Below are 15,738 nucleotides of genomic sequence, written 5' to 3'. Positions count from 1 at the left end.
ACGAACTGAATTATCAATTTGCATAATGCTGAAGCTAAAAATGCCATAAAATTAAAGCACATTAAAAATAAGCATATTTCTTAAGTGATTGTTGCAAGCAATAAAAATATTAGTTTGCGGATGTAGTCCAATTATTGCTGAAATGAGAAAATATATATACAGGAAATATTAAAAAGAGATTTTTCCGTTATTTAATAAACTGTGAGTAAAATCAGCAAAACTTTCACCATCGAGAAATTAACAAGTAACACTCAGTGCAGACCATAAAGCTGTGAATTTAGCGATCAAAATAAACAAATCTAACAATAAAAAAGTGATAACACCGTAAAACAACAAACAGCTTTTACCTATATCTACAAATAACCGGTAGGTACGATAATTATAATTTTTGTGACCGATAACGGGTATTTAAAAAAGAACTATAATAAATTTATTCCATAGGAGCCTATATTTCGGGGGAAGTATTCACGAGACATAAGTACAATTTTATTACATTACGGTACACAGTTACATTATAATCGATAAAGAAAACTGCTTTAAATATTGGTACAATTAATAGTGATGAATATCTAAACATTTTTTCTTCTAAATTCCCTAGTAAAGACTGCTTTTGGCTTTACCAGGTAACTGATAAGGTTTTGAAATTGATCTGGCGGGCTCAGGATATTCTGTAGGTTTCGATTCAGATGATTATTTTTTCTGTTATTACTGAAATAAGGACAGTCCACAAGTACATGTGTGAAGGCTACAATGTCACCACTGTTTGCATATGACGGTGAATCTTTAAAAGTTGGTCATTAAATGTTTATGAGTTAATATTATATTACCCCAGTCAAGGAAGAAAAAAGCTGAAATAAATCTAATGCAGATATTTTAAGGTTTTAAATTTTAATGAAAAATGAGTGCAGCCGTACATCTGATTTTGCTTTGTTTTTTTTTACAATCTTAGAAAGGGAAAATAATATTTTTTGCTTATAAAACGTTTCCTATAAATTCTAAAGAAAAAAGGTTCAAATAAAAGTTGTAGAACATAAAAAGTTTTTTAATTTTGAGAGTATCACAATAAAATGCATAAACAATTGGCCGAGATAATTGCGAAAATTGTAATTATCTCGGTCCCGTTATCCCTTTTTTTTGTAGTACTTTATATATTATATATTAATACCTTGGTTTTTTTTGTTATTAAAAGATGTTAAAATGTGCTAAATTTTAAGCAGATCGACCAAATTGTTTATCAGTGAGAGCGATTATTTAAACAACTGCACTTGTCCGTGATTATTCAACAGTGCCCAACAGTTTCAAAAAAAGTTAAAATTTATAAATTATTGCAAAAATTAGGATTTTTTATTATCTCGGTCAATTGTTTGTGTATTTTAATTTGGAAACTCTCAAAATTAAAGAACTTTTTATGAACTACAACCATAAATTTATTTGAATCATTTTTCTCTAGAATGTATAAGAACGTTTTATAGGCAAAAGATATTTTTTCACTTTTTAAGATTGTTTAAAAAAACACAAAGCCAAATCCACTTTACATCTTCAAGCTTCCTCTCATATACCTTTTCATCATCATTCTGGCTTTACAACCCTGCGTGGGTCCTAGCCTCCTCAAGAATTTCTCTCCAGTCGTCCCTATCCATCGTCTTTCTCCGTCAAGCACGTATTCCCATATGTCTCATGTATTCATCGATGTTATCAAGAAACCTTGTTCAGGGTCTTCCTCTTCTTATCTAACCAATGTCTATCAAGGAGCGTTCTAGCTGGGTCATTTTGTTCCATCCGCATTACATGCCCTATCCACCTCAGACGTCCTATCTTAATATGTATTACGATATCAGGTTCCTGGTATATTCTATATTTTAGAACCTTCAAATATCTGTACATTTTTACGTGAAATCAATGATTTTTTCAGATACACTGGTTTATATGGCCTATTCTGAATCGTCGAATTAAGAGCGGCTGTTTTTTCAGCGGCTTATTTTGCAGAAAGGTCGGTAAGTTCTTTGCCAGGTATTTCCATATGAGATGGAATCCAGATCATGGTACTGGACACTCCCAGTGCAATTACACTATTGATAAAGTTTTGAATAGCTAATACCAAAGAATCCGCAGTATAGATAATTTTTAAGACAATGGATAGACGCTAAAGTCTTTTATTGCTACTTTTTTATTTTCTGGCGATAATGAGTTAACAACTTGTGACTTGAGTTTGGATGCAGATGAAGAGCGGGAGAATGCAAGATTTGTTTAAATCTGTATTTACTCACAATTTCGTCAAAACTGTTCTTAAAATGTTCGTAAACAAAATTAATTTGTTCTTTAATTCATTTTATTTTTTATTCATTTAGAAAATGGGGATTTATCTAATGCTAATGATCATTAGTTAACGAGAGATTATATTCTACTATCAATTTATTCTGGGGAGGTTTATATGATCCGTGTGAAGTTGTTTGTTTCCCATCGGAAGCGTTCCTAGGTGTTGGATAGGGAAACGCCCTAACCGGCCCTAGGACCGGCGGGTAGATGCAAAATAAAATACTGATGCGAACCAAAATAGACTAAGGTATGGTAACCCTAATAGAGGAGTACCTGGTCCTCCGAGTCTGAGGGTTGGGCGTAGGGCTAACAACCCCCTACCCTGGAAAAAAGCATTGTTACGAGAGCTGAAAAAAAAAACAAAAACCGGACGGACCTTATGTAGACGATCTGGCAAACGAAAAAAAGATATTCGATTTGGATCACAGAACGTGAGAACAGTGTACTCTGCAGGAGTGATCAAATGTCTCTTAGATACTCTTCTTCTTCTTTAAGTTCCATCTTCTATCGAAGGTTGGAAATCATCATGGCTATGCGGACTCTGTTGACTGCTGCTCTAAAAAGTTCTGCACTACTGCATTCAAACCATTCCCTTAAGATCTAAAGCCAGGATATTCTTCGTCTTCCCACATTTCGCTTTCCTCGGATTTTGCCCTGCATAATAAGTTGTAATAATGCTTATTTTTGCTCTCTCATCACATGTCCTAAGTACTCTAAGTTTTTGTCTTTTGATAGTTAATATTATTTCCGCCTCATTTCGTATCCTTCTAGTTACTTCCACGTTTGACATTCTTTGAATCCAAGATATTCGTAGGATTCTTCTGTAGCACCAAAATTCAAAGGCGGCCAACTTATTCAGATGGACTTGTTTTAGTGTCCACGCTTCCAAGCCATAAAGAAGAGTAGAGAACACGTAACATCGAAGCATTCTCAGGCGTAGTTCTAACCTTATATCCCGACAACAAAGAAACTTTTTAAGTTTAATGAATGATGCACGTGCTATTTCAATGCGTGTCCTAATTTCTTTGGTTTGGTCTACATCTGATGTTATCCATGTTCCTAAGTATTTATAGTTATTAACACTCTCAATTGCAGTATCTTCAATAGTCGATTGGATATTTGCACTTGCAGATTTAGTCATGATCATGCATTTAGTTTTCTTTAAATTTATCTTCAGTCCGTACCCATGACAGCGTACATTAAGGCGTTGCATTACGTTCTGAAAATCATTGTTGTTATCCGTCATAGATATTCTTAACAACTATAATATGGACGTATCAGCTATACATGAGGTACGATGGAAAGGGACCGGTACTATCCAGAAGAATCTGAGTACAATATGCTATAGCTGCCTTCAAATGTAACATATCTTTGGTGTAGGTTTTGTAGTTAGCAAAATAGTATTCTAATAATGCACATGCTCCCACAAAGGATAAAACAAACACAGAAAAAGAAGAATTCTATGAGAAATTAAAACAAACATATAAAATTAACCTATAAATAAACCTATAAAAGTATCTAACACCTGGTACTACAATATAACTCGTGGGCCCTAACGACTCATGTGTAAAAAACACACACACATAGAATATGAGTCGCTCTGACATAATTTGCTTTATAAAATAAAACAGAACATTTCGTAAGCTATAAAATTACGTTTGTAATTGTAATTGTATTTAACTGTTAGTTAATTTTGTAGTTTGTTCCTGATGAAGTTAAAAAACTAAAGTCAACGAAATATCGAACTCCTGAAATAAATGTAGTTTCAATTAAGCCACTGACCGCAGTACCTACATTCTAACACGATCCATGGTGTTGTGTAATATATAGTTCTCCGCAACCATACTGCACTTCAACCGCTCGGAGCACATAGCACTGATCGTTTGCGTAGATTGACCTTGTTTTTAAAAAATTTTCGGTTATCTATTTATTATATACGTTGAATTCGCATATTCAATAAAATCCAACTTTGTAGCCAAATGTTCGAAATTTCAAGTTCAATTTTTGTCGTTTATACACGTCTACCACGTTAACGTACTACAGAGTTCAAACAAAGTTTGGACGCTAATCTCAAATTCAACGCTAACTACTTCAAGTATGCGCTTTCAACGATAGGAAATGAGAGAAACATATTTTCCCCATCCAGGCCATCAAACCAATTCGTTTCGAAAGTATGTTTCTGTAGACGCAGCGTTGCCAGGTCATCGAAGTCAGAAAACCGTATAATGAGAGAAACATATTTAAAACGATATAGCATTACTAGTAGGCGGGGTCACCAAACCAATTCGTTTTGTAAGTATGTTTCTGTAGACTCAGCGGTACCAGGACATCGAAATCAGAAAAGCGTATGCCGTTGTTTAAATTATCGTATTTTATAATACCGATTATCGTACCTATCTATATTCAATTGAATACGAAATTAACAAAGTGGAAAAAATAATATATTTAATTTTTTTGTAAAAGAATCAAACGAAGACAAATAAAATATCATAAACAAACAAATTATTTAAAAGAAAAAACCTTAAAAAATATTCAGTTAATGTTAACTCAACTTCTTGCAGATTGTCATCAGTCATCAGCTTCTTTATTGTATAAATTGATGTATTTATAGTTTTAACCATTACTTCTGACAGCGTAAAATTGACACAAACCTTTTGAAGATGAACTGATTGGGATGAATGAATAATGCCATATAAGTGTCTTCATCAAGTGGTTACTGCACTTCGTCTTTATTAAGTTTCTTTTAAAAATATACTTTCACAAATAGAGGATTACCGTCAAAATGTTTTATTTGACCCACTTTAAAATAGAATTCGGTGAGTGGAAATAACATACTTACAAACAAATCTACCCAATTAGCAGCATACGCAGATGATATAAACATAATGAGCAGAACAGTGAATGCAGCGGAAGAAACCTACGTTGAGTTGAAAGAGTGCAGAAGCAGTAGGGCTAGCAATAAATACAAATAAAACAAAACTACTCATACAAACCAGATCAAATAGACCGGCGCAACAACACTTTATTGACGATATAGAACATGTGAATAGAGTCACATACTGGTCGCGAGCAATGAAGAAGAACCGGAAATAAATAGAAGGCTTATGCTGGCAAATAAAATAAAAGCCTATTTCGCGATGGGCCACATATTTTACGTCACCACAATTCCTAGATAAATGTTTTTAAGTAGACAAATTTTGTAATATCTTGAGAATCAATTGTTTCAACATTAGTTTATCTCACATATTGTGGGTCCATGTAAGTAAGCAATAGATCTTTCTACATTAGGATCATTTCGCTGTGCAAATCTGTGATAACTACTTTATCGCTTTGGAAAAATTTATTCAATTCCACAAATTTTGGTAAAACTCATTCCAAAAATAGGTAAAAAACTTCCCATTGCAATTCACACATTTTTATTTTATTTTGCTTACCTTACGTTAAGATGTTGAAGTTTAGAGCCCGAGAAATGTTTGTTTTCATTTCAACGTTTATATATGTTACACGAGATACTCAAGATAAAAACTTAATAGAGGATAGCATCAACTGAAATTATCGTATATTTTACTATAATCGTATGTTACGGACAAAGATAAAATAATCGTATAAAAGGATAATTATCGTACATCTTGCAATGCAGGATGGTATTTTAAAGTATTAAATTCGATCGGAAACATTCGGGTTTCAATAGGGAGACTAGGAGGAAATGTGATTTTGATCTCTGTCTGTTAAAAGGAAACATGTTGCTAGTATCTTTGTTAGTATATCTCGCTAATTTTGAAATACTAACCGTTAGTTTTTTCCGTATCTGTATATTTGTTTGTACATTGGGCAAAATAATAAAAAAACATTTTTGAAAATAAACAGAAAGGGAGTTTCTGGAAGAACTGAAATTCGGCATATAAATTTCCTAACTACATTAAACTAATAGATTAAGTAGGTACAGTAGTAAAGGTTTATTAGACACTTAATCTTACTTAATTCCATAACCTACTAACCAACAAATTAACTTTAATAATTTAATAGTCCTTCCTTTTCTAGAGCATAGAATAGAGCAACAACAGAGGAAGAAATTACACAAAGATTAGGATAAACAAGAACAGCAATCCGACAACTTAACTCAGTATGGTAGGATAGACACCTAAATATGAAGACAAAAACACAGATTCATAAAACATTAGATTAGTGCGAAGTATTATGACATATGGGGCTGAAAATTGGATCATAAACAAGAAAACCAGCAGTAAGATAGTAGCAACAGAGATGGAATGCCTGCGAAGATGCTGCAGAGTAACAAGAATGGATAGGAGAAGTAATGACGAAATAAAGCAAAGAACATCAATAGAAACAGACATACTAACATATATAGAACAAAAAAGACTAAATGGACATGTAAGAAGAACTAGCGACAGCAGATGTATAAAGAGAATAACCGAATGGAGCCCCATAGGAAGGAGGAAAAGAAGACGATCCCGAAAATCCTGGAGGAACGAAGTAGACGATGCCATGAGTAAGAGAGGCCTAAACGATGGAGAATTGGACAACAGACAGAGATGGAAACGGTTGAGCGAGGGAAGGCAGTGAATACTGTAGAATCCCTGAATATGTATATATATATATATATATATATATATATATATATATATATATATATATATATATATATATATAATTTAATAGTGTTTTATAAAAAATATTTATGAATGAATGATTCTACACAGATCTAAAGTATTTTTACAAACTCTCCAGACTGAGAGCTGTCAGCAAGAAATAACTTCGGTCCATAAGCACGAAAATCATGAACTATAGGAATGAATTATCGTTATGTTCTTCATTATCCACACATCATTACCTATTGACAACCGCTTGGCTATCGTTACATCTACTCTATATATAACATGCTATAACAGAAAAATTCATCTGAAAGGACTGTTTTGTTGTGATTGTGCTAGATGTTGCTTTGGGTATATCTTACATTCAATTAATATAAATAACTATAATACTCACCTAAAATATTAATTTTTTCATTTAAGTTTCTAATTTGCGATTCAGCTTCATCAATCAATTCTTTCCAAGACACATATTCTTTTTCAGAACATTTCAGTTTTTCTCGTAGTATTTTATCTTTATCTTTCATATCCAACAATTTGATTTCTAGAATATTATTCTTGTGCACTTCTTCAGTTAATTTTTTTTGTAATTCTGTTATAGTACCCTGTGTTTCACTCGTTACTCTGTCTAATCTGGATTCTAGTCCAACAACACTTCTTCTGCTTAGCAATTCGACCTTTTCTAAAGATTCTTTATGTCTGTTCTCTAATTTCAGAGCATGTTGAAGTTGTTCATTCAGCATTTTGTTTGTGGTTGTTAGTTCTGATATCTTCTCTTTTTGTTGTTCAATTTCAAGAGTAAGAGATTCAACTTTCACTTTCTCCGCTGTTTCCCATTTTATTTTTGCTGATTTGATAAGGTCCAAGGCTTTTTTTTCCAGCTCCACCCGATCTTTACGTTCCAATTCCAAAGTTCTCTTGAGAGCCTTAAAAAAGTGGAATATTTATATTGATATTGATCAAGTTTGAGAAAAATTTAGTAATTATTTTCATTATGGTACAGAATATTTAAAAAAGTATTTAGAAAAGATGTAGGCAATGATATTCTCTATACTTGGAAAATATGTGGAATTCTACAGGGTGATTAATAAGTATATGGTATAGCAAACATACAATTTTTTAAATGGGACACGCTATATATTTTTTCAAATTTTTTTCTTCTCATAATTCTTGTTCTTATAGTGTTACTATAAGAACTATTCTTATTATAGAGTTTTGCATTACTATACAATGTATACAAGTTATGATCATTTTTATTTCGAAATCCTTATGAAATCAACACCATATATATATATATATATATATATATATATATATATATATATATATATATATATATATATATATATATATATATATATATATATATATATATATATATATATATATATATATATATATATATATATATATATATATATATATATATATATATATATATATATATATATATAATGAAGTAATACAGAAATAATTATTTATTTTATTTAACAAAGTAAACAATATATTGTAGTTTTTAAATTAAATTTAATTGAAATTATTGACAAAAATTTGCATACAGGGTGAACTACAAAACAAAATTACGATTTTCTCAATTTTTTTAAATGGATCACCCTATACTTTTGTGATGTCCTCTCGTGGGAGTCACTATCCGGGTAGCTTTTAGACAGTCAGAGACAGAGTTCAAAATAAAAATAAAACTTTATTGTCTTCCTTAAATTAAATTGACAAAAATCTTATGTACATATTTACAATTTGGTTTAGTCTTCTCCGTACCTGGCCTATTTATTCAAATTAAGCTTGACCTTGTCATATGGAACTAGTCTTATCGGCAAGCGAGTGTGTATCTGAAATTTTACGGTAACGTTGTATCGATTTAATAACAGCGGACGATAGGTACAAAGGAAGGAAAGGAACTCAACACGTCCCTTAAGTGATTCGGGTTAATAGGACACTCCTCGACAGTCTCAACACGACTGCTTCAGAGTACGGGTAGTGAAGAGCTCAACACGCTCTTCGGATAGCGGCGGTATGGGAGACGGAACAACTTGTGAACTCAACACGTCCACAAGCCGGGGTAGGGAAGAAGAGAACCTTCAGTCAACACCTGTCGATTCTGTCTCTATGAGGAAATGTTGCGGTTTATATAGCGGAGCTGTGTAATTAGTTTTGCCCTTTCTACTGTCGATACACTCCTACTTCATGGGTTGGTTCTCGCGCACGCTGGTTTAACGGTGATGGCTTTGACTCATCGTTACACTTTATTTTTAAAAAATATTGTATTTATGATACTCTTTCATTTTTATATAGCATTCCCTATACCTAAACTCATTACTTTCTGAGATATATGCAGTTTTGTTTAATTCAATTTTTGTAAGTAGAAATAAGTATTGAGTATTAAGTGATAATATAATAAAATTATTTTTATTGAATAAGTAACTAACAAAAAATATAAACTATAACAATATGCAATGAATGTATCAATAAATGTGATATTGTGGAAATATCATATTTTCTTAATGAAATACAAGATTTCTAAAATTCCTACAAGATATGTTTTGTATAATATAACAAGATTTTTTTTAATCTTAATTAATTAATTTTAATTGATTTACAATTGATGTAACAATTTTTAGATTGGTCTTCTTCTTCAAGTGCCGTCTCCATCAATGGAGGTTAGCGGTTATGGTGGCAAACGTTTGTCTATCTTCAGCTGTTCTTAAGAGTTCCTCAAATCCAAGTCCTGTCCAGTTTCTGATATTACGTAACCAGGACAATTTTTTTCTTCCAATTCCTCGCTTTCCTTCTATTTTGCCTTTTATTATCAACTGAGGGATGTAGTATTTCTCGTTGCGCAACAAATGCCCTAAATAACTGGTTTTTCTTCTTTTGACTGTTCTCAATAGTTCTTTTTCTAAATTGAGTCTCGCTAGTACTTCTTCATTTGTTTTTCGTGCTGTCCAAGGAATTTTTAAAATTCTACGGTACACCCACATTTCAAATGCCTCGATTCTATTCAGGCTCTTTATTTTTAAAGTCCATGTTTCGACTCCGTAGAGAAGAACAGACCAGATAAAAGACCAGATTAGATTGGTATATTAACAATATTCTAAGCCAGAAATTTTTAATAAAACATTTCTAACTGCCGATTGTGACGCGCGATTATTAATAAGTAAAAGGCCATTTGTGTCAGTTACAAAGGTAAAATAGTAGGCTTTGAAAAAATGAGTTTTTATTAAACCGTAAACGGTAAGCTTTGAAAATGACAGTTTTCATATTATTACCTTTTTAATCGATCTGTGTGGCTTATCTTTATTGTTAAAAATTATTTTTTTTTAGAAGAAGGTTAACAGATACGATCCTGGATATTAGAAGAAAGTTCCATAAATTGCTTACTTGCATCCAGAATATATCACGAGCGATATACTGAACGGAGGAAGCCAAACGCAAGAGCTTTTAAAAAATTAGCAAAAAAACTCAGCAGCAAGTGCAAAGAGACCGATTTTTTTTTCATTATGTGCTTTTTGGAAATGAGGCTACATTTCATAAAAAGTGGGACGGTGAATCGGCATAAATTTCATTACTATGCATCAAGCAATCTATGTTTTGTTAACACTCATAGTCAAACTAGGTGGTCTATAAATGTTTGTGGTGGTATTATTGGCAATTATGTGATTGGTCCACATTTTTTTGGCGGTCGTGAGAATGGTGCCATATATCTGGATTTTCTAAATAATCATTTGCCAATACTACTGCAAAATGGACCGCTTAATATTCGACAACGAATGTGGTTTTTACACGACAGTGCTCCAGTTCAACACACTGTCCCTATTCACAATTATCTAAATAATAACTTTCCTGAGAGATAGATAGTTAGAGGAGGACCAACCGTTTGGCCACCGCGATCACCGGAATTCTTCAAAATTGATTTTTTCATGTGGGGCTATATAAAAGACCTTGTATACCAGAAGCTTCCCTCAACGCCAGATGATATGAAAAATAGAATAAAAGAAGATTCTAATAAAATTTACTTACAAAAGAAATGTGGCTCGGTCATTTGAACATCGGTTACAAACTTGATAGACGTTATTGAATAAAAATAATTTTTGTTATATTATCACTCAATACATATTTCTACTTACAAAAATTGAATGTACTTCCGAAATTTGAAGAAAACTAAAAATATCTCGGAAAATAATGAGTTTAGGTATAGGGAATTCTATATAAAAGTGAAAGAGTAAATACAATATTTCTAAAAGATAAAATACAGGGTTTAACATTTACAAATTGAGAAAATCGTAATCTAGTTTTGTAGTTCACCCTGTATACAAATTTTAGTCAATGATTTCAATTAAACTTAATTTAAAAACTACAATATGTTGTTTACCTTATTAGATAAAAGAAATAATTGTTTATGCATTACTTCTTTATATACATGGTGTTGATTTCATAGGGATTTCGAAATAAAAATGGTCATAAATTGTTAAATACTCTGTATAGTAATGCAAAGCCCAATATTATAAGAACAAGAATTGACAATGACAAGTGCGACCTTGCCGAAACTTCAACATTTTGTGGTTAAAATAATATTTAATATACAAGCTTATTCCAATAGCGGACTTGAATTTGTCAAATGTATACTCTATATGTTATGGCGTATTATTGTATAGAGTGCCATGGAAATTTTAGCTATCAGTTCTCAGTTCGCGTAAATTAAGTATAGACAGATAAGCAGGTTTACATTTTTCGTACTGTAGATTTAAGATCAGAAACATATACTAATGTATGAATGGGTTTTTTAAAATCATTAACATCTGTACAACAGCGGGTGTACAATTCCTTTAGGAATTAGCGAATCAAAATTAAGATCTACAATAAAATATTAGAATAGTGAACTGCGGGAAAACGACCACCGCAAAACTCACCCGTCATGTAGAACGAACGATATGTGGGAAAGACGAAAATTTAAAATTTGTAATATAATATATCAAATGCGTGCAAATAAGGACATCTGACTTTTGATAAAAGTTTGTTTAAACTAAAAGGAATATAATTTGGTGACATAGCAAAACATATCAATATATAGCGTAAAATCGATCAACCATGCTGGGAAGGGAAGCGACATATAATTCTGCACGCAAGACCGGCTTTATAGAAGGTGTTGATTTAAATTCGAATTAAAACAATTACTTTTAGGCAACTACTTAATTTAGACCAATCAAATTTGAATTATTTTAAATTTCTTCTTAGGGTGTTTATTTTTAATTCATAAAAAAACCTTTTTGTAGTAACATAGATAATGTAATCAAAATTTATAGCCGAAAATATCTTGTTTCAACTTATTTAAAAACAAACAATGTTCTAATGCAGTACTCATCAAACCAACATAGCTACAGCTCTTGAGTTTAATAAAGTATACTTAAATTGACCTTGTATACTATTAAATTGTTAAAATGGAATAAGAACAAGCTTACCAGAGCAATTTTTACTAGATGGCTCTAAATAATGGCACTTTCGCTATTTTTTCCTAACCTCTGTGCTACTCCTTAGTATATGCAAAGGGTACACCCTTTAATATAGACAAAATGCCCTCACTTTCAGAATTCAATTTTTTTTCATTTTTTTTTTAAGTTCTATGTGATTAAAAAATAAGGTTCAACGCAATTTTATTGTTTTTCGTTTTTTGCTAATAGTTTCCCTGTATATTTATAAATTGCTATCAAAATTGGCACAGAGGCATAATCTTAGACAAGAAAGAGTATTTTATTTACAATTTTACGTTTTGTCATAGAGGGCGCCACGTGGATCATTCCTAATGATCAAATTGAGTCTAAACTTGTTCTGATGAAACTTTTTAGTAATTTTTATTAGAAAATATGACGTAAACATCATTTTTACGTAAAATTGGTACTCTTGTTTAAACATGATAATTTCAACCGTTTTCGATAAAAACGCAGTCGAACTGCTTAGAGTCTTAAAAAAGGATTTCAAATATTATTTCATTTATGAAAAGTATGCTTTGGACTGTCAGATAATTGTTGTTGGTAAATGTAATTTGTTCAGAGTAAATTATTTTTGATGTGACAGTTTAGTGTAATGTTGCATTTTTTAAAAGTAATCATTACTTTTTTTGATTGAAATGCCTCGTCACAATGATTTTACTAATGAAGAAATGCGAGATATGATTTGCGTATACGTACAAGAAAATTTTTGCGGTCGCTCGGCAGCCAGAAGGTATGGAATGTTATACGCAAACAGAAGGCAACCAAATCACAAAACTTTTGCAAGATTATATCGTAGTTTAGGTGAAACTGGGTCATTTCACACTAAAAATCGGGGTGGTCGACCGAAACAAATCACACCTAATCAAGAAGATGAACTTTTGGTTCGAGTACAACAGGAGTAAGTCAGTCGTCTATTGTTAGAATTCTAAAAAAAGAGAACCTCCATCCTTATCACTTCACTCCTGTTCAAATCCAACTTCCACTACTTCCAACAGATCTTCCACGACGGTTACAGTTTTGCCAACGTATTCTGAATAAACATCGCAATGACAGACACTTTATTAAGAATATTATGTTCACCGACGAAGCAACTTTTACCAGACGAGGGGTTTTTAATTGGCGAAATAGTCATTATTGGGAAGAAGAAAACCCGCATGCTATTAAAGCTAGACATTTTCAGCATGAGTTTAAATTGAATATTTGGTGTGGCATTATAGGCGACCAACTACTAGGGCCTTATGTTCTTCCTCCGAATTTAAATGGAGATTCTTATTTATTCTTTTTGGAAAATACTCTTAGTGGTATTTTAGATGATCTGTCACTGGATGTAACAAGAAACATGTGGTTTATGCAGAATGAAGCGCCACCTCATTTTTCATTAGCTGTTAGAAATCATTTTAATGACGTATTTCCTCAACGATGGATTGGCAGAGGCAGTGATTTTCAATGGCCACCAAGAAGTCCTGAGTACAACCCGCTAGATTTTTATTTTTGGGGACATATGAAGTCCTTAGTTTATGCCAATTAAATTAATACACGAGACGAACTTTGGAGATACATTCAAAATGCAGCTAATCTTATAAGCGGACAGAATAATATTTTTTTTAACGTCCGAAAATCCTTTATAAAAAGAATTAGAAAAGGCATAGAAATCGGAGGAGACCATGTAGAATATTTAGTTTGAGTTTTTAGTTTTTTAAGTTAAAGTGTGTTTAGTTTTGATTTATCGTCAAAACGGAAACCTTACGTTAGTTGCAACTTTGTTTATTAGTTTGGTATTTGATAGTGGAATTGTAAATAAAATACTATTTCTTGTCTAAGATTATGCCTCTGTGCCAATTTTGATAGCAATTTATAAATATACAGGGAAACTATTGGCAAAAAACGAACGACAAAAATTAACTTTAATCGCCCTGTATCTTTTTTCTCAGCAACATTTTATTAAGGCATATTTGGCCCAATAACCATATTTTGGTCCAAATAACCTGTCCTTAGTCTATGTCCCAATAGTTATGACTCACCCTGTATATATATATATATATATATATATATATATATATATATATATATATATATATATATATTTTAAATTAAATGAGGTCTTTATGAGATTCAAAAATTGGGCCAAACTCCTTTAAACACCCAAAAAAACCCATATTGGTATGGTGAGCCATCTTCAAAACTCCGAAAACCTGTTTTTTAGGGGATTTGATGCATTTTGAAGTCTATAAAATGAAGAAACCCCCAGAACTCTCCAAAAAAACATTTTTTCGGGTGTTTGAGATGGCGATTCTCACGAAAAAATCTGAAAAAAATCAGAGATACAGTTCTTGGTCAAATACAGAAAATAAAACAAAATTGAACTTGAAGCCATCCCCAAAACAAGTTATGAGCTCTTTAAAAAAAATTGGCGTGCTAAAATTGAGCTTATTTTTTAATCATCTAGAACGTAAAAATATGAAAAAAAAATTATTCTAGCAGTGAGGGCATTCTGCCTACCTCAACGAAGGGTACTTACCCTTTAATTGTTTCAAAAAAATTACAGTAAAATAGCACAATAATTTGGCATTTCTATTGAGCACCAATGGAGCGAAATTAGTGATGCGACAAACTTTAACATATTAATGAATAATCATAGAAACTGTATTCTAATACTTACCGTACATTCTGCCAGACTACCAGCTAGCTCCCTCTCCAATCTATCCCTTAAATTTTGAATACTCCCTAACTTTCTTTCTAGTTCCTCTTGTTTAAACTCCAGAGTCTGTTTTTCATTTTCAAATGTTTCCCAGGTTACTAATTTTTTTGTAAGTGTATCAATTTTGTTTTTTAAACCATCTACAATACCATCTTTGGTTAAAATTTTTCTTTCAAAAGTTCGTTCGCAACAATCAGAATCATGGGTGAATGTAAAACCAACAAATGGTAGGTTCCTGCCAGAAAATTGGTTTCGTTTTTTAAATGAATCCATGTTAGGGTTTTTCTTTTTGCTTTGTACATCTGTAAAATTGCTAGTGTCTTCTAAAGATGTTATTTTAGGCACAAAAGGAGGCACTTGCTCTCTCAAAGTATCAAAAGATATATCTTTAAATAAAGCATGTTCTTTTATTTGAGTTAAATTTAATCTAGAATTTTGATCTGTTAGTAATTTTTTTACTAATGATGTATAAGCTTGACTGACAACAAAGTCAGATGGAAATATCAAAGAATTGTTGTGATTCATTATTTTTGAGAATATGGAAGTCATATTTTGGCCTGTAAAAGGTGTTCTTCCTATAGTTAGCTCATAGGCAAGAATTCCAAGGACC

General features: G+C 31.9%; 1 protein-coding gene across 1 annotated transcript in view; it reads right to left on the bottom strand.

Annotated features, from left to right (window-relative positions):
* Window positions 1-15,738, bottom strand: part of sti (citron rho-interacting kinase sticky) — a 97,483-nt gene that overhangs the window by 67,156 nt on the left and 14,589 nt on the right. The window contains 2 exon segments of the mRNA XM_072532016.1: window positions 7,324-7,852; window positions 15,090-15,736. Coding sequence (XP_072388117.1) covers window positions 7,324-7,852; window positions 15,090-15,736 — 1,176 coding nt within the window.

This window comes from Diabrotica undecimpunctata, chromosome 5 (genome assembly GCF_040954645.1).
Source record: "Diabrotica undecimpunctata isolate CICGRU chromosome 5, icDiaUnde3, whole genome shotgun sequence".
Classification (NCBI taxonomy): domain Eukaryota; kingdom Metazoa; phylum Arthropoda; class Insecta; order Coleoptera; family Chrysomelidae; genus Diabrotica; species Diabrotica undecimpunctata.
This window is presented reverse-complemented; position numbering and strand designations above follow the sequence as displayed.